Source organism: Mastacembelus armatus, chromosome 8 (assembly GCF_900324485.2).
Source record: "Mastacembelus armatus chromosome 8, fMasArm1.2, whole genome shotgun sequence".
NCBI classification, from domain to species: domain Eukaryota; kingdom Metazoa; phylum Chordata; class Actinopteri; order Synbranchiformes; family Mastacembelidae; genus Mastacembelus; species Mastacembelus armatus.
The window spans coordinates 19,981,437-20,000,364 of record NC_046640.1 but is presented as its reverse complement, the minus strand read 5'-3'; the positions used below and the strand labels follow the sequence as shown (position 1 = coordinate 20,000,364).

The following is an 18,928-nucleotide window of genomic DNA, read 5'->3' as shown; positions in this document are numbered from 1 at the left end:
TAAGGCTGGTCCCACCTTGCTGTGATCCACAAGGTCCAGAGGACAGAGGTCAAAAGGTCACACCTCTCACCTCTTTTCCTTTGGTTCACATTATTTTCATTTTAATGAGGAGAAGTTGTCCCAAACAGCAAAGCACTTAGAATCTGCTTTTGAACTTTTTAAGGTTAATGCTATTACCACAAAGCCAGATAGTCAATTTAAGAACATGAAAGATCACAAATTGAATGTGCTTTTCTATGTAAGGGTTATGGGTATAACTACAATGATGTGTAGTAAAGTGGAGTTGGGAACAACTTCTCCATCAAAACCTGCTACACACAGAGAATCTCTCACAGGGCTCAGGATTCACAGTTCGAAGGCTAAAAGTTCACAGTTCACAGTCGAAGTTTATCAAACCCCTGTCCCACCCCATAACCCTGTGTGTCCCCTGATTTAACTCTCATTCCCCCTGTATTTCTCATCATCATCCTCTTTGATACTCTGACTGGGCAGCCAGCGCCTCTCAGACAGGCGTGGTCCTGCGGTTGGGGTCCTTGCTGTAGTCTTTAGTGAGCGTGCTGCTCTGGAGGAACTCTCTCTCTGAGTTGAGCAGCCCACCTATGCCGCCGCCAGATTTGGTGCCGGTGTTACCTGCCTCCCGTGGGTTCAGGGTGTACATGGGCATCTCGGAGGCGGCAGGCCCCGTGTAGCCTCCTTTCCCCAGGGGTGAGGCATCACGGCTGGGGGCCTCGGATGAACGCACACTGGAGCGGCGCCGAAAGCGATAGCGATAGGAAGGGATGCGGCTGAAGGCGGATTTCTTGATGAGCTCGGTGCGAGACTTGGCTCGTAGCTTGCGGTGCTTCTCGATGAACATGTGCACAGCCAGCACACCCACCATCTCTGCCATGATGAAGGAGAGGGCACCAAAGTAGAAGGACCAGCCGTAGGAGTAAGACTTCTTGCTGTCACTCTGGCCTGGGTCACCCGAATTAGCTGAGATATAGACAATAATTCCAATGATGTTACTGAGGCCTGGAAGGAGAAAAGAAAGACAAATATATCAGTAGGCAAATGCTAACACGTTGATGTTCAGCAAATATAATGTTAACCACTTTCACCACCATAGTGTGTACTATTAACACGTCAACATTTGCAAATCAGCACTTCAGTCAGGGCCAAACTGGTGGATTAATGAGCATCTGCAATCATGTACAGAACAATCACAAATTAGAAATGACAAAGGGAGAGAAGCTGAGGCAGATAAATGGGAGCAAAAATGAATAAAAGCCTGAGCTTAAAAAAGAAAAAAGAAATTGAAAAGAGGGGGTTGGAGAAGAGCATTTAAGGGGAGGCAGCCAAACAAAATATTAACGTTAAAGAGAGGGAGTGGAGATTGATAGAAACAGTGGAGAGAGTCACAGCACACAGCTGGGCTCTCTTATTCTATATCATTAGTCCAGAATACAGTGTTGTGGAACGCACAGAATGGGGACAATTAGCCATCTGTAATTAACCAGAATCAGCCCCACACTCTGTGGTAAATAATTACCAATTTGGCTTTATAAATTTACTACAAATCAAATTGGACCGTACATATCAGCAATTACAGCCCTCTGTGTCAGGGGTTAGAGCACAAGTGTGTGTGTGTGTGGTAATTGTCAGCATCAGTGTGGTAGATTATGTGTGTTTACATTCTCACACCCTCACAGCATCACGGTGGCATCATGATATTCTTGCTGATTGATTAATCTGCTGCTGTGTTCATGCAGCTACCCTCTGTGTGCTGTAGATGCCTAACGGGCTCCTTCAACAAATATTTGAGTGCTGCACACCCTCTGTTTAAAGTGGCTTCACAGTAACAGAACTGTAGTCCACACACTCACACACATACAACACACACACATGCTGCAGCCCCCTGTTGCTCTCTCTCTCATACCACTGCCATCTTTGTATTTCTATGTACTCAGGGAGATTAGATTTTATTACTGTAATTACAAAACAAACTAAATTATAAAAATACCTTTATTCAGAATAACATTGATTTTGTTTTTATAACTTTGAAGGACTCTGATGTGCAGCGTCACCATGTCATCAAGGAAAGTATATTGTGAGCACAAAAACCGGCTGCAAGAAACACCATAACCTTTAAATACATTGGAGCATAAAATCATTTCAGTGAAGAGCTGTGACGAAAAATAACCAACAACAAAACCACCATGTTAAGTTTCCTCCTTCCTGTGGGGAAACCAAAAAACCTACTGCTGTCTTGACAAATCCTTGATTCAAGCTGAACAGATTTACAGCACTGTCAGTGTGGTATAATCTGTAAAATGTATATGCAAAACCGACATTGTGTACATGAAACAGTGCACAGATAACTGCTGACCTCTGTGCATTTGCTCTAGAGCAGGTGGAAGACACTAACTCACGCACAGACGCACACACTGACCTGCGGAGACGAAGAAGATTCCTGCACTGAGGATGACGTTGTGTCGGCTCCGGTAAAACTCACTGGCGGCCACACAGAGCCCCCCCAGGAACAGAAGACCCACACTCATGATGGGGAAGATACTGGAGGCACGTACTGCACCTGGAAGAGGAAACACAAAGATACAAACATTTTTTGGTGTGTAAAGGCTTCACAGTGCTGTGGAATAAAACAGAGGAACAGAGATGATTTGATTCCTCAGTACCTTTGAGCCATAATTTATGTTTATTTTGGGCCTGATCTGAAATAGCAAATATGTTAAAATGTGCAGGTTCAGCACAGGCAATGATGTCTTCTCATGTGATTAGAGACAAATCACATTTTCAGTATTTGTTGAAAAAAAAGAAGAGAGACAACAACTGGTTAGTGATCACAGTAAAGCCGATTGGACAGCCGCACGTTATTGAGAGAACAGTGTAGTTATTGTGGCCCACTGGTCCCATATTCTAGAGGACAAATGCATATAAACTGTGGGTGAGACTGTGTTCCTACACACTCCCTGAAGCAAATGTAAAAACCCTCAAATGCAATTTAAATCTGAAAGTCAGTGCTTTCATTCATTTTAAATTCAGTGCGCTGAAGGACTGAGCTAAAACAATGGAAAATGTGTCAATCACAAACACCTGGGCCATGCAGCGCGTGCTGCTACACGCTTGACTGAGTGTGAATCCACAAGATGTTAAAGCATTCAGAGGCCTTGTGAGAGAGTGAGACACGTGGAGAGAGGAGCTGGACGAACACCAAGGCAGATGAAGAGTCACACAGTCGCAGTAAGAGTGAAATATCTGTCAGAACACCGTATGCGTGCACGGTTTGATAACGAGTTTTACAAACAGCTTCTCGCACATAAACAGGGCTGTGAGTTATTTTAGCTGTGTTTAAAAACTGATATATAGATTCTGTCTACAGCTGGAAAATGTTTGGAAATGCACATCTGTTTTCTTTATACCTTCGTCTTATTAGGTTCCACAACACATCAGCATGACTGACAGCTGCAGTGACCAGTGGCGTTGCATGGTTGAGCGTACAGGCCTCGCCCCTGTGGCCCACACCCCTGGGCTATATGAAATGCCGGTCACTAGGTCCCCTCTCCCCATTGGCTGGCCAACTCTGAGGCCTGTGATCTAATTGGCTGCCTCTGGGGATGTTACTCCGTGTTCAGCAGAGCAATAAAAAGCAGCAGAGGCTGAATCCATTTTTTTTTTTTGCCTTTGCTGTTTTTTCGCTCCATCCACTTTCTGTTTACTGTGAGAGAAAACACAGAAACAGCCCCCTCCTGTTTTCCACTGAACTGTCCTTCCTTTGCCTTTGTGGCTGCATCCTTTTTACTTCTGTCCCATTACTCTTTTGATGTATGTTCGAAAAACAAGATGCTTCCTTGTTTTTGTTTTTTTTCCTCATGTATCGGCACAGAAATGTCATGTTAAAATGTGAAAATTAGGTAAAAGACCAGCAGGAATCATGCAACATATATACGCAGCAAACCCATGCTAAATGATGCCGCGGACTGCAGAAATGTTTAGGTTGTATCATATCATGTGTTATTTTAAACTTCAAATATCTGCATCCTTTCCCCTCCTATGTTTCCTCTCCTCATTGTCTCTGTTACTGATTGCAGAAAAACTTTTAAAGCTGGGGCTAGCTGTGAATACTACCTTGTGTCAGTTTGCATGTGTTGGTGTGTTCATGTGAAACTTACGGAGGAGGTATTCAGCAGCATCTGCTTCATAATCAGCGTCCTCTGGAAAGTGATCAATCTTCTTACAAACTCCTCTGAATGTTCCTGCAGAGGAGAAACAGGCCAGATGAGACGGATTCAGGTCTTAGTATGCAAACTACTATTTGATTTACTCATACACGCATTGGATTCACACTGATTATGCTAATTTGAATATGAGAAACCACATGAACGTACACATTCTGTACACAGGCAGGGACATACAGGAAAGCAGGAAAAAACAACACAGAGAGGAAGAGATGACAGATGATACTGGACAGAGCTGTAGCCTTTGGGCTATGAGAGGGAAACACTAATGACAAGCTTCATCACACCCTCTGCGCACACACGCACACACACACACACACACACACACACACAGTGATCACTGTACACACACACACAAACTAAACTCACTAACTTGACTTATGAACTCTATCAATCATGTATGTAAGTAAAAAGCTTCTGTATCTAGACTGTCTATGTCTGTGTATGTCAGTTAGTGTGTGTTTGTGTTGTATTGACTGGGATGCAGTCTCCTACAAGTGTGCTGTGTGTCAGGCACAGTGACTCATCCTCCTTTCTACAAGTCCTCCTTAAACACACACACATACACACACACCTTAGCATCCTATATGCACGTACATGTCGACGTGCGTTTCTACGTGTGAGGATGAACCTGCTGTATGTGTGGGGTTGTGCATGTTTGTGTAGCTTCATTCCCACCCACCATTCAGTTGCATTCACACATGGTCAACACCACAGGAGGGATGAGGGAGTGCGTTGGGTGGAGGGATGAGGAGGGATAAAGGGGAAGAGGAAAGAAAACGAGATGAAGGAGGAAGGAGGATGAAAAGAGGAAACGCTGGCTGAAAGAGGTAAAACGGCACTGGAGAATTAGAGTCAAACGAGACTGTAGAGGCTGGCGATGAACAAATGAACGACTCAACCTAATTGCTTATTTGCATATGAAGAGTTCCTTCTAGTACCCACACTCAGAAAATCACTCATCAATTGATTCATCCAGCTCAAGTACTCAAGGACAGTAACTAACCTCTGACTGAGCCGGATAACTAAAAAGTCATTTGCATAGTCTTTGATATCTCAGGTTAATAAAGTAATACTCTGTAAAATTTTCATACAAATCAGTCTCTTCCACTGAAAGATGTACAGTACTACTCATTCAGCAAATACACACAAGAGAGTAGATCATCCTTGCACGTCCAATTAAGAGACTGAGTGTGAATTTTCTACATTGGAAAGTCTATAAAAACAACAAAAAAATCCAAAACGCCAATGAATTTCAACAAAAACCGTAAAACTGAATGATAAAGTTCAACCAATTTTCAGATGAGGATCAATATGCATTGGTTTCCTGGTGTGGGTGTTCCCAGCAGCAGAATGACATATGAGAAATTCAATTAAATAAACTACAGTCCCCATGTTCGCCGTAAGGAAGGAACATGTCACTCTACCCAGTGGAGCTGAACCACAGTGGAGGAGTAAACTAATTTAGGCTCTAGCTACACAGACGATGCTTAGTGGGGTCAGTTTGTTTTGGCTGTTTTATGGGATTTGTTGACAATAAGAAGAGTATTGAATCAGCTTGTCCTTACCCTGTAATGTGACCCGGTTTAATTGGATGATAAAAGAAGGTAATCGTAGCTTTGGCTGTTCCTGTTGGACGCATCAAGCTGGAAAGCATCATCAATCACAGCTGTACCTCGTGTCTGTCTGCAGGTAAATTCATTACACCTCCTGCCTTTTAAATGGATGGATTTTATTGAACTGTTCTGATGTATAGTCCACTAAACAACCTGATGCAACCAAATAGAGGTGATGTGCACACAGACACCGCGAACATAGACGACGGGGAGGAGGGAACACAGAGATCTGTGGCTGCTTTTATTCCTCTCCCTGAGACCAACAATCTAAATCGCAACGGAATAAACACAGCACACACACACACACACACACAAACCCCTAAGTACACGCACGGGGGTACGCCCACATTAACGCACATTGATATCACAATATTATTCTCTAAGAAATAAAGATGGCGTACTGAAAATACACACACACACACACACACACACACACACACACAGACATAAGACTGGAAGACTCATTTAGACTGGTGTGTTAACACTCCAGGTCAGAATATTGATCATGATGATTGATATGTGAATAACAAACAGTGCACAGGGATTCTTTAAAACTATTAGGCACCAAAACACATGAGAACACACACACTTTATGTATTTTCAACTATGGAAGGGAAGTTAATTCCCCCTCTGCAAACTGCAGACCAGCTGAATCTCAGTTCGCCAGCCATCATCACCTGTTCCTTTATCTGACCTAATCTGATCCCAGTCGTGAAGCGTTAGAAACATAGATTTTTGGAAGCAGCAACCAGCAGCTATTAGAGGAACTGCTTCTTCAGGGGTGGTGGTTGCTGCTTGGGTCAAACTTTCCTTGAAGCTCTGATGTCTGCTGATATCGACCTGTTTTTAAAGATTTTCCTCTTCAAGAGGAACAAATGGACATTGAGCTGAATCTGTCAGAAAATAGAGTCGACTCAAAATGACAAAATATGTCTTTATCATAAAGTTTTATTAGTGTCCCTTTAAGAGTAGGTTATGTCTCTGGGCCTATTTGTTAGTCTGTCCATTTGACAAACCCTATCATTATTTCAGTTTGGTAGGAAGTTTGGTTTTAGTGCTAACTTAGTGATTTTTAAAAAAAATAATTCTTTACATGAATAGACCAACTAAGGTTTGTATCAAATGCCCTGTCTTTGATTGTCCCGTGCTGCTGTTGTTGTTTGGGTGAGTTATGTATTTGCAGTCACTTTTAACATTAAACTTTGTATTACACATGTTGATTTTATACTTGGTTTTACTGTTCACAGGTGAACTGAAATGTATCCTGCGCTGGTTAAGTTATAAGAAGACAAACGTGAATGAATAAAAATAAATTTGATGGTACAGGTACAGTCAGGACCAGCTCTGGATCAGCAGAACAGACAAAAGTACGACTATCAGATTTCAACTGAACTGTCACGACACTGTTTCTTACACGCTGTTTCAGTGTGTGTGTGTGTGTGTGTGTGTGTGTCTGCACATAGGTGAATGTATGTGTGTCACATGTTTCTCAGCCCTCACTGAGGTTATCAGTGGGTGAGTCAGTAGCTGTCACACATGCTTATATCAAATGCAACAACCAGCCTATGATCTCATCATGGAGAAACCAGTGCATCAAACCCTACACACCCAGACTCCAGGTACTTCACACTGTCTCTGTCCCTGTTTGTCCTCTCATGTTGTCCATTTTACACAGAAGCTCCTACCACAAAACTGCACATTACAGGCTACAACAATAATTAAATGGCAACGAAGCATCCCTGTTCAATAAAAAGCAAAAACACGTATCAAATGTACATCACAACACACTGAAGAGAAAACTGGTGTACATGCATTGGGAGCATATGGCACTGACAATGCAAGCCACTTAAGTGGTGAGTAAAAATAACGAGCCTTCAACATATAAAGGCTAATCACAGTTTAAGATATTACATAATTAAAATCATTGCCCACATTTCCTCTGAAAGGAAATCTGTAGTCCCATTTGAGAAATAAACATATCACTAACAAGACTATTAAAGCAAACACCCATAGGTTTGTCTCTTTAAGGACAGAAAAGCACAGGATTGTTCTCATTTCATCGCTTTAAGACTTTTTTCAGTTCTTAGCCTAAACCCGTACTGTCAGAAAATCTCCATGATTGCTCACTGATAAGAGTCCTCTAATTAAATTCATTATCAAGGTAAGACAAGCTGTCTGCTGTAGCAGAGGTTACTGCAGTAATTAAGGCTCTCTCACTAAAACTTCATGAAGCAGGCATCTCACTCATACTGAGGAACAAAGATCAATTACAGTGCACTTCCTAATGGCCACTTTCATTATTAAATGTGCACAGATGGATATAGTCCCAGAATTATCTTAACTGATCTGATAAAGTTTATAACATATAGGACTACTTGTTCAGTTTGATTGAAAGACTCATATTTTGACCCATGAACATACAGTACTTTACAGTTTGACAAGGTCAAAGGTCAAATTAGATGAGGCTGCTTGTTCTTATGATTATTATTCGCCTTTGTGTCTGAGCCCCTAGAAGAAATACTGAGCTGTGGTACAGAAACAACATATAAAACAACATTTGTTTGACGATATTCCTCATTGTATTTAAGAATCTACATTATTAATGTTACATATCTTTTTCTAATTACTGCTGGGTTCCTATAAGAAAAGATATTAGACAGAACTATTCAATCATCTCCCTAACATACAAATAACTGTATGAATAAGTATGAATAACTGTGCTCTAAGTATTTCAATATTACAAATCTCCATCCACATTACACTAATTGTTTGTTGTGTATACACACACACACACACACACACACACACACACACACACACACACACACACACACACTGGGAGCATCTATCAGGGGACATTTGCCTCACAAAGGTCAACGTGGCCCAAGGGCAGCTGCAACCACAGCCACAGAAAAACATTATGGGACACAGCAAATGGGAATGGGAGACTTGTGTGTCCATGACTGTCTGCCTCTGTATATTTGATCTCATATGTCATGTGGTCAAGTTTCTTCCACTGGGGGTTCGATGCACATTCATATACACACAAGTGCATAATGTACCGTGTCCAATAAAAACCATTTAAACTGCTGATCTCATGGTTAAAAACAATCATAAAAGCACATTATAATAACATATAACACATTATACATAAAATGTTATTACTACAACACGTGACACCAGCGATGTACCATGTCTGAAGAGGCTCTGAAGACAGAAGCAAGGATGCACACACACAAACACACAATTATCATTAATTATTATAACATTATGTAAAAAAACAGCAGTACAGCAGCTCCAGTGGCTAAAAGACGAGACATAGAGGGCAAACACTTTCCATTTCACTGAGGCCTGAGTAACTCTTGGCTGTAGAGCTACAAACACACTTTTATTATTTAGCTTCCTCCAACATGTCACTTCCTTTTTTTGCCCTGGTGCTTTTCCTCCATATCTGCCTTTAATTATTTCATTGAGCTTAACTGAGCTACATTTATTTCCACCCCTTACTCTTATTTATGAGTAGTCTTTCCTCATCTGCTGAAACTGTGTTTAACAAACTCCAAGACAGCTACAGTATTACAATACAATGAATACTTACATGTGCTGCCTGTCATCAAATTGTCACATTAGAAAAACCATTCAGGATGAACCCTTTCTATATAGGACTACTGTTTGTACAGTTACGTGATAAAGCGTCACCATCACATTAAAACTGGACAGTTCTGACCAGTTTTTAAATAAAACCTAAATCTGAATCAGTCTGCTCATAAAAGAAGACACGCAGGACGTGCATGCTAAACAGCGAAACCAAAAAAGACTAAAAAACAGTGGCCTGAAACAAGGTTAAAAAGGAGACAAACACAAACAACTCTGTGTGTCCTGGTGCCCCCATGACTGTGACAAGCTGGTCATGAGATGCCAGCAGTTTGTCCTTGACCCAACTCTCCCCTTTACTGCACACATGGTGTCTGTAGAGCAGAAAAACGTAACTGAAGTACAGTAACAAAAATCAAACTAGACTGCTGCAAGAAAAGGCTCAGGTTAGCAGAATTCATTCAGAGATCAAAGTATAGTAAAAGAGACTGTTAGTGGAATTACTGGGGGAAAATGCCAAATAAATGAAACTGAATAGGTTCGTTTTGTTACTAATTTCAATATTGTTCACCAGCTGCCACATTTCTTTTCAGCTTCCAAAGGGGGCACATGAGGAAACAGTTGAAAATGACTACATTAACATTTTCTCAACTGTACCAGAAACAAAACAAACCATAACAACTATGTCAAGCTCAAGTTAATCCCACGAAAGTGACGAAAGGATTTTATTTTTGTGAGAATGCACCTGCAGTTGAAGCACAGCAGGGCCACCAAATGTGTTCCCTGTAATAGGACATCCATACTAAATGGTAAACAGGCTGTGTTCAACATGTTCAGTAGCTTATTTCAACATGTTAGCATGCTAATGTTTTTATACAAGTACCAAAATAGGAAGTGCATTAGTTTGCAAGGACTTTGGCCATAAAACAAAGTCCTGGACAAATTAAAGGTTTTGCAGTGCATCATGTTACATCAGTCATTTCTTTTGAGCTACTAATCACAACTGGCACAGCCACAAGGCCATATTATGGTCACACATGTCGATTCTGTGGTGAAGCCATATGAGTTTCCATGCAAGCTGTCCTCCTCTGGCCTGCCTCAAACATAGAACATGCACACACAAAAACATGGCTCAGAATATAAAGGATTTTGTCAACTAGGAAGTGAAGGGAGTGAACAAGGGAGAGGAAAGGAAGTTGAAAAGCAGAGCAAATTGGACTGGTTGTTTCCTCAGAGTGGCTCTGACAGCTCAGTGTGGGTGATTGTGCCTCTTCCTCTCTCTCTCTCCCACTGACGCTACCTCTCTCGCTCTCTGATTACCTCTTTCCGGGCCGAAAGAGAGAGAAAATGGGAGAGAGGTAAGTATGAGAGAGAGGAAGAGGCTAGTTTCCACGGTGATGGCTGATGAAAGAGAACAAGACAGGTTCTGCTTGGTTGCACACCTCTCCTCTTTCTCTCTCTTTTCCCAGTCTCTTCTTCCTCAAATCCGACCCATGTCCACTTTTACTAATTCTCCAAAACATCTCTGTTCCTGTTTCAAATCGTCACGTCAACCCTCCTCTGCTCTACCTAATTTCCACTACTCTCATTTCCAAAACTTCCATGCATCCTGTTCCAGTCTCTCCTCAATCTGCTCTCAACTCTTCTCACTTTTTGGTCGCTTGTTTCCAGCATCCTTCTACAATAAAATGCTAAAAGCATGAATGAATGAGGAACATTTCATCCCAACCATGGACACTAACATGCTGCCGCATCAGCATTCGCTCTCCTGCAAAGGTTTTACACATGAAACTGGCCGGTTGGCAGGGATTCTGCCATCAGGTCAAGGATGTGATGGTGGATGATGAGACCTGGCTGAAAGGTGCTTGATGAGACTAGTCCCATACGAAAACCCCATAGATTGTTGGTGCAAGGAGCTTATTATGACCCGCATTTATTTTACTGGTAAGTGACATCTAGTGGTTACATGACACAATATTGGTCTTTCCAGCAAATGCCCCAAACAACATGAATGGCAGCAGTAATTATGACAGGAGGATGGAGACAGGTCCCGTTATTGTACAACAACTGTATATATGGACACATCCAATGTGCATGAGGGGCATTTTGACTGAAATACTAAAAGACAGCCCTCTAAAGGATGGATGAATAAGAGACAAAAGACAAGATTAAAGACAATAAACATTAAATAAATGTTACAATATGTTCTATGTTACACAGCAACTGCTTAGTTGTGCCTATACACAGTCACCACACGTACTTCCATTCTCCCCTATCCTGTCACCTCTCCCTTCTTTCTTCTCTTTCTCCTAATCCATCTCACTCCATTCTTCCTCTTTTCTTTTTTATTCTTAGATGATAATTTAGGCAAGCTGTCTTTTCTCTATGTATTACCTATCCTCTCTCTAATCTATCCTTTTACCCCCTCCTATCTTTATCTCAGTCCCTCTGTCAGCAGATCGTTTTTATCCCAGACACGGTCAACCACCTCACATCTTTAATTAATGCCTATCTCCCTATGCAGTGACCTCCTTTTTCACTCTGTCCTTCATTTCATCTGCCCACCTTCCTCCCACAACCACCTGGATGATAATTTTGTCCCCATCTCTGTTAAAAACTCTCTTCTTTCTCTCTATTACCAGGTGATACTTTGATCCCTGGTGGGGTCAAACACTCCCCAGAGGTTCACTTGAAACCGGGGCCATGCACAGCTCATCCATCACATTCCACCCACCCTCCGTCTCCACCTCTGTCCCCTGCTTCATTCATACACATTCTGGTCTCTCTTCATTCATGCTCTGTCTCCATCCAGTAGCTCCCTGCTCCACGTTTCTCTCTTCATTTTCTGGATTTCTCATGTTCATTTATCACAGGGAAGGTGTAACACCTCAGTACACCTGCAGACACCCTCACTGCTCTCACTCAACCCTAACTTAACCTGACCACACGCAAATCAGATCACAATGATAAAGAATTAAGGATGATGCAGATTTTTTAACAGATCTTTATTTAAGATTAACAGTTTTATTAAAAACACAACATAAAGATTTTTGATAAGGAGCCCTTACATTTAGTTGTTGAATACAAGATTTATTAAAGCAAGCAGCAATTAGTTTGAAATTGTCAATAAAACCGGTCTACTGATGTTTCACCTGAGCTCAAACACAAACGTCAGTGGGTGGAGGAACCACACGAAACACACCAGTCAATAAAGCCCACTACACCTGACAGACCCTGGTATTAACATTTAATCTGGATTTTTTATTTTGATAGTTATTACATCTGACCACATACCTGTAAATATTCTTGTGCCCATAGTGGAGCCTTTTATTTTGAAGGGAACACTGTTTTTTAATGTTGCTAGATTCACTTCCCCTTTTCATCCTGGTCTTTTCCCTGGGAAGGCATTGAGACCAATTAAGCAGTGAGATTTATCTCTCTGTAATTTCAGGGACGTTGTGCTGGGGAATTGCAATAAATAACTTAAAGACTGTCTTCCACCTTCACACACAAATTAGGAAAAAAACGCGATTCATCCCAGATAAAGATAAACGATGGGGGTGTATGAGCAGCAGCCGACTCATTTTTCCTACAGTGAGAAAATGCCCATCAGTAGATTGGGGAGTGTGGGTGAGGTGAAGGAGGGTGACCCTTCAATAGGGTCAATTGTGCTCTAACTGCATTCACACCTGGCTGACAGCTGTTCAGAGACAAAGTCCAATAACATGAAATTACACTAAACTGAGAACAAACTAAACTTCAGTAACCTTTAGCTCAGCTGAAACAAAAAAAAAAAACAACTTTATGTTTTCATTGATGAAACTGGACAATCATAATCCTGTTATCCGCTCTCCCCCGTATTGTTTTCTAAATAATGTCTAACTGCCACCGTAAAATGACCTGTGTGATATATGCAGCACGGTATGCATCTTCACATTTACTGTAAGAACTCTGTATACATGATGTTTCTCTACCTCTCTCTCTTGCTTCATCTCTCATCAGGCAAAGTACTAACCACATGTAAGCAAGTAACATAGTGAAAAAAGATACTGTAAGGGAACTCATTTGTGTTAGTTGTGTGTGTATGTACTGCTCCCCATAGATAAGCTTACTCAGGGGTTTAGGAGTATACTAGATTTTGTCTATTTATTCATTTAATAACACGCTTGTGTGTTAGCGTGTATGTAAATGAGAGTGTGTGTTCAATAAAGCTTTATACCTGCACCATCTGGCCCTGTAATAGCCTCCTGCGTCCCCCAGAATGAAATGGTTACGTCTGACTGCATCAGGCGCACACACACACATCAACGCACATGCCCTTCCTAGAGGCCTCCTTCCATCTTTTTTTAATGATAACGGAAAGTTTAGTTGTATCTATATGGAAACTTTTCAGAGGATCAAGTCAGATCATTATACTAGAAATTATGTCACAACGAAGCAGCGGCAGGTGACTCATCATCAGTCAATTGGAACTTATCGCTATTTTTGAAACAATGCTGGTTTTCTGTCTTAACAGAAGCTCGATGAGAGGGCAAACGACCAGTTTGATTGTAGTCTCTTCAGTCTGGCTTAGAGAAAAAGAGAAGCAGCAGAGGAAAAACTGCTAGCCAGAGGTACAGTACATCTTCAAATGGCTCCAAAATGGTCTCATTAAAGGTTTTATCTTGTTGGTTTGCATGTAAGCCAGAAATGCACACAGGAATTGCCTTTGTATTGTTCTCAGCTTTGACTCCCTGCAAAGCAACAGGTGTTGCATGTGTTCACTAGGTCGAGCTGCTGTTTTTAACATCGAAGCTGTGAGGGTTTAGTGATGGTTGGTCAGTCCAGCACCAACAGCTGCTTGATGACTTGCCATGAAACGCTCTCAGACTACGTATTTTAATGACTCTGGTGATGCCTTGATTTTAGCATGCTAACACTGTGACACAGTAAACAGGAAATCTCATAGCAGATAAACATCAGCATTTCAGTGATTCTCTGGAGAATCAGTTTCCCCATTATTTTCAAAACAAATCCAATCATGGTTTGAATTTTTTGCGTTGCAGTGTCAGCAGCTGCTAATACTGAACGCTTCATCAAATCTGTCCTTTTATTTTGCAGACACACAAGCAGGTGCAGTGAAGAGGTTTATGAAATGGCGCAGACTTAAAGGCAGGCAGGAGCAAAAACAGTGCAGGGAACAAACATGGAGGCAAGAAGGTGAATCTAAAGCACAACAAGCAGGTCATGTGACTGGAAATGGAGAGAAAGTTCAAGGGCGTCTGCCGGCTGGATGGATTATGGCAAGGAACAGAGGCCAAATGACCAAAATTAAATGGGCCTCGGCAATAATCGTGACAATTACACAACTGACTTCAACAGAGAAATGATATAAATTCTTCTGTCTGGAGGCAGTAAGTACAAAGTTGGCACTAGTGACACAGTCTTACATCAGTGCTGCATTTCTGACAAGTGGAGCTGACTGGTTTTGAGGTTTAAGTAAAGTACAAATGCACTGATGCAGCAGCAACAAGCAACAACCAGCACACCTGTGTGAAAACTATGGAAGCACCTGGTGATACAGCACAGTATCCTCATTACTCTCACTGGCTACTGTGCAAATTAGTGGCACAAATTCAGTTGGCTATGATGAGCATAATGAGCTTAATCCGGGTGTGAATTGGGAGTGTTTGCATAAATCGACAGGTCCCTCTCAGGCTCCCAAAACACTGATCCCTGCACCACCCAACATCTTTTGGCTCCGCAACAAAAACACAACTACATCACTGTAAAAGAACAAATTCCTAACAACACGCTGTGCAAGAGTCCCAGCAACAGTGTGCAGATCCAGGTACTTGTTAGTGCTGCAGCTGACTGGCTCATAACACTGCCAGCTGTCACTGTTTGTGCCTGTTAGTGCTTTATTTGTACCTTCAGCTATGCAGCGTGATAACAACCAAACAAGAGCAGAACACTGTTCAGGCTGTGGCAGAGGAAGGGAAGGGAGAGCAGGGGCTTCTTAAGGACTGATTTACTGGGATTATGGGATGCTGTCACACTCACACAGGCAAATACACAAACACACACACGCTCACACACACGCTCAGCACATCAGTGCTCCTGTGGTGTTAGACAGACACAGGCAGGCAGCTCAGGAGAGGCAGTGTGTCGTGTGCGGAGAGAAGCGCAGAGAAAGACGAGCACACACATGGAGACACGCATGTTGACGCACACGGACACAGGCAGAGACACAGGCGCTCAGACTGATCACGTACCTTCCAGACAGCAGGTTCGCCAGAGGCCGGAGTGCGTCATCACCTCCTCGTTCTTGCGGCTCGTGTCGTTGTCGCCGCTGCTCTTCACGCGGCAGACCCCGCGCGAGTACAGCCAGTAGTCGGTACCGACGGCAATGGTCATGAGGCTGAAGGCGGCGAACGCGCCCACCGTTGTCACGAGCATCTGGACGCCTCGGTCACACATCAGCATCTTCATAAAGGCGGCCCCTGTGCGTCTTAGTCTTTTCTCCCCGCTCTTTGTTTCTATCCGGCGTCACTTGGGTTCATCCAAATGAATAGACAGATAATGGAAAACAAAGGGGTGGCGGGTTTCTAAGTATCGAGCTGTACTCGTTGAGTTGACAAGGAGCTCGTGGGAGGGCGGCACGGCACTTTCTCGCGCATCAAAAACCGGTTTTCACCACCAAGCTCACACACACACACACACACACACACCGCCGGTTGAACGACCACCGGTTGTCCCCGAGTACCCGACACTACCCTCACTCAGAGCGCAGCGTAACGGCGATACCACATTCCGCCTCCCCGGGATTAGAGAGAGGGGGCTGCGTTAGAGCCGCGTTATCCAGCTGTTACCGGAGAGCTTTTCTTCTTCGCTCCGTTTTCCCTCTATTTCTCCTTTCTCTTCACCTTCCCTCCTTCCTCCTTCCCCTCTTCTCAACTTCTGCTGCTGCTTTTCCAAACACCTCCCTTATTAGTGTGTTAACCATTAATAGCCAGGGTCTGCGTGGGGGGACTCCATCTTTAAAACAGCAACAAGAAGGAGGGTTAGTTTGTTTTCTTGACCGGTGTAAACATTCAGCAATGTCAAGACAGACGAATTTAAATGTGTCTCTACTGAAGCATTATTGTTGAGGCGGCTCGCCCCTAACTCACCGCTGGATTCCTGGACCGGTGAAGGGTCTCCGCCTTCGATAAATCCCCTCACAGCAGCGCCAAAATATGAGGGTGTTTAGTGGATTTATGTTGGTTTTGTCCGCTTTCCTGCGGAACTGCTGAATGAATGGATGAATGAATAAAGCCCATGCGTCAGCTATGAAGAAAGAGTGGACGGTGACCGAGATCCGTCGTGTGTTTTCCTCTCCAGCTGTTGACTCACTGACATGTTTTTTTCTTACCCCCCGGGGTCCAGAGTACAGGCTCCAGAAACTCGCCCAAACACGCAGTCGCTAATAAAAAGCAGTTGTATCAAGCATTTTCTGCAGTGTGGAGACACGCAACATGGGCATTTAGGTTAAACGGGCTCTAAAGAGGCACAGGGAATTAGAGTCACACGGGATTCATCAATTCTCTCCGTCAAAATAACAGCGAAAAGACATAAAACGGCGATCAGACGCCTGCTGATGGAGCCTGTGGGACAGTTACACCCGTTTCCTCCGAGAAACGTGCCCGTTGGACCAAATGAAAAAAAAAATGACAGTCTTCGTCTCCTCCTCCTCCTTCTCGTCCTCCTCCTCTTCGTCTTCCTCCTCCTCCTCCTCTCGGTCCAACCAACACAAACTAAAACTAACCGCGCGTCTCCTCAAACTCCGCCCGAGGCAACGGCGCCTCGCACGGATTGGGCTCTCGGGTGACAGCGCCCTTCAGGAGCTAATCCTGTACCGTGACTGCTGCGTGTCCCGCCTCCCGCCGCAGCTCCGTGACTATAAGCTATGAAGGCTCCTGCTTGGAGGAAGAGGAATGAGAATTATTCTTATACTTCTTATAGGAATATTATCAGACACACGATTTTCTTTAAGGAGGTTGGAAAGTATCAACACAGTTGTTTTTGCACTGAGCAGCAGGAGGAGACAACAAGTGGTCAAAGCCGTTGTAATTAGATATCAGGCTGCAGCTGCAGAAAGGTGTTAAAACAGCGACGTCGTTCACAAATCACACGCTTAATGTCTTAAAAACAGCTTTCAGGCAGTGCGGTGCTGCGCCGCGCCGCTTGCCGCTGTTGCGCCCAGAGGCTTTGTCGCGTCTGGAGAGCTGTCCATGGTGCTGACTGCACGACGGACGCACCGGGGCGCTGGCCTTGGTGCTGATGCGGTATTCTCCGTTCTTCCCTCCTCCTGCGCGGCGCCGAGGGGTCTCTGCAACGCACTGATTAGTTGAGAGAGAAAGAGAGAAAGAAAGAGAGAGAGAGAGAGAGAGAGACAGGGGGAGAGAGAGAGAGAAGATCGCAAGCGATGCATGAAGAATCGCGCCCGGGAGAGAAGCAGATACGCTGCTTAAAGAGCCACGGACCGTTTTTAGTGATTCCACTCCACACAAGGCGGTCTGAGCTTCACAGTTCACTTAACACACTGAAGGAGGTGCGTGTGCACGAGTGTGTGTTTATGCACTGACGTACTGTAGCGACTCCAATACGTGCAAGTGAACACGTAATTCATATGTACATACAGGTGCGTTTAAGTACATCTCTTTGGGAGGTGAGTGTGTGTGCGCGACTAACCAGATCTGACTGTTTTAAAGCTCATTGCATTGCCGCTTTAACCAGCAGTGGAAGTCTGACTTACTCACTGGAGACCAATACACATGACAGGATGACAGGCCTACAGGGATGAATAAATGCAGTTACACCCCCCCCCCCCCCCCAATAATTGCTGTTTGTTAATCTCGTTCTTTTTACTTTCTTCTTCTGTGAGCATGCAGACACATTTTCCTTCACCAGTGATCTATTAGTGGGTTTTGCTACATGGGTGTTTGTGTAGATGAATGAACACGTAAACATCTTTACTCACATCTGGGAAACAAGATGTGTCTCCTTTTTTTTTTTTTGCTTATGACCATCCCTGTTAAGGTGACAAAAAACAAACAAATGGACAATGATGCTTAGTTAAGTGGTTAAGTATGAATAGAGTGTTCAAGTGTCACATTCACAACACAAAATAACATGAAGTGAAAGAGGGACTGGCTGGTTTGGTTTTTGTTCTAACACAGAGAGAAGCAAAAGAATTAAAGAGTGAAAGGACAAATGCACGAACAGATCAACAAAAAGACAGTGAGAGGTTGCATCATCCTTCTTACTTGCTGTGCCTGTACGTGTGTGTGTGTGTGTGTGTCCGAGACCCTTGCTACCTGCATTATCTCACAAGAAGACTCATTAACATAGAAATGACTTCAGGAAGAGAAGTTCAGCGTTTCACCTCTGAGAGACAGGAGGGAGTAGGAGTGACAGCACAGGAAAACTGGAGGAACGGAAAAGAGGGGAAGAAAGAGGAGA

General features: G+C 43.3%; 1 protein-coding gene across 1 annotated transcript; it reads right to left on the bottom strand.

Annotated features, from left to right (window-relative positions):
- Window positions 1–451: 451 nt before the first annotated feature.
- cacng3b (calcium channel, voltage-dependent, gamma subunit 3b) lies at window positions 452–15,910 on the bottom strand. Its single transcript, XM_026325189.1, has 4 exons — window positions 15,700–15,910; window positions 4,170–4,253; window positions 2,432–2,572; window positions 452–1,014 (listed from the first exon to the last, which is right to left on the bottom strand). The coding sequence occupies exons 1-4, from the start codon at window positions 15,908–15,910 to the stop codon at window positions 503–505; spliced, it is 948 nt and encodes a 315-aa protein (XP_026180974.1). The 3' UTR covers window positions 452–502.
- Window positions 15,911–18,928: the final 3,018 nt, after the last annotated feature.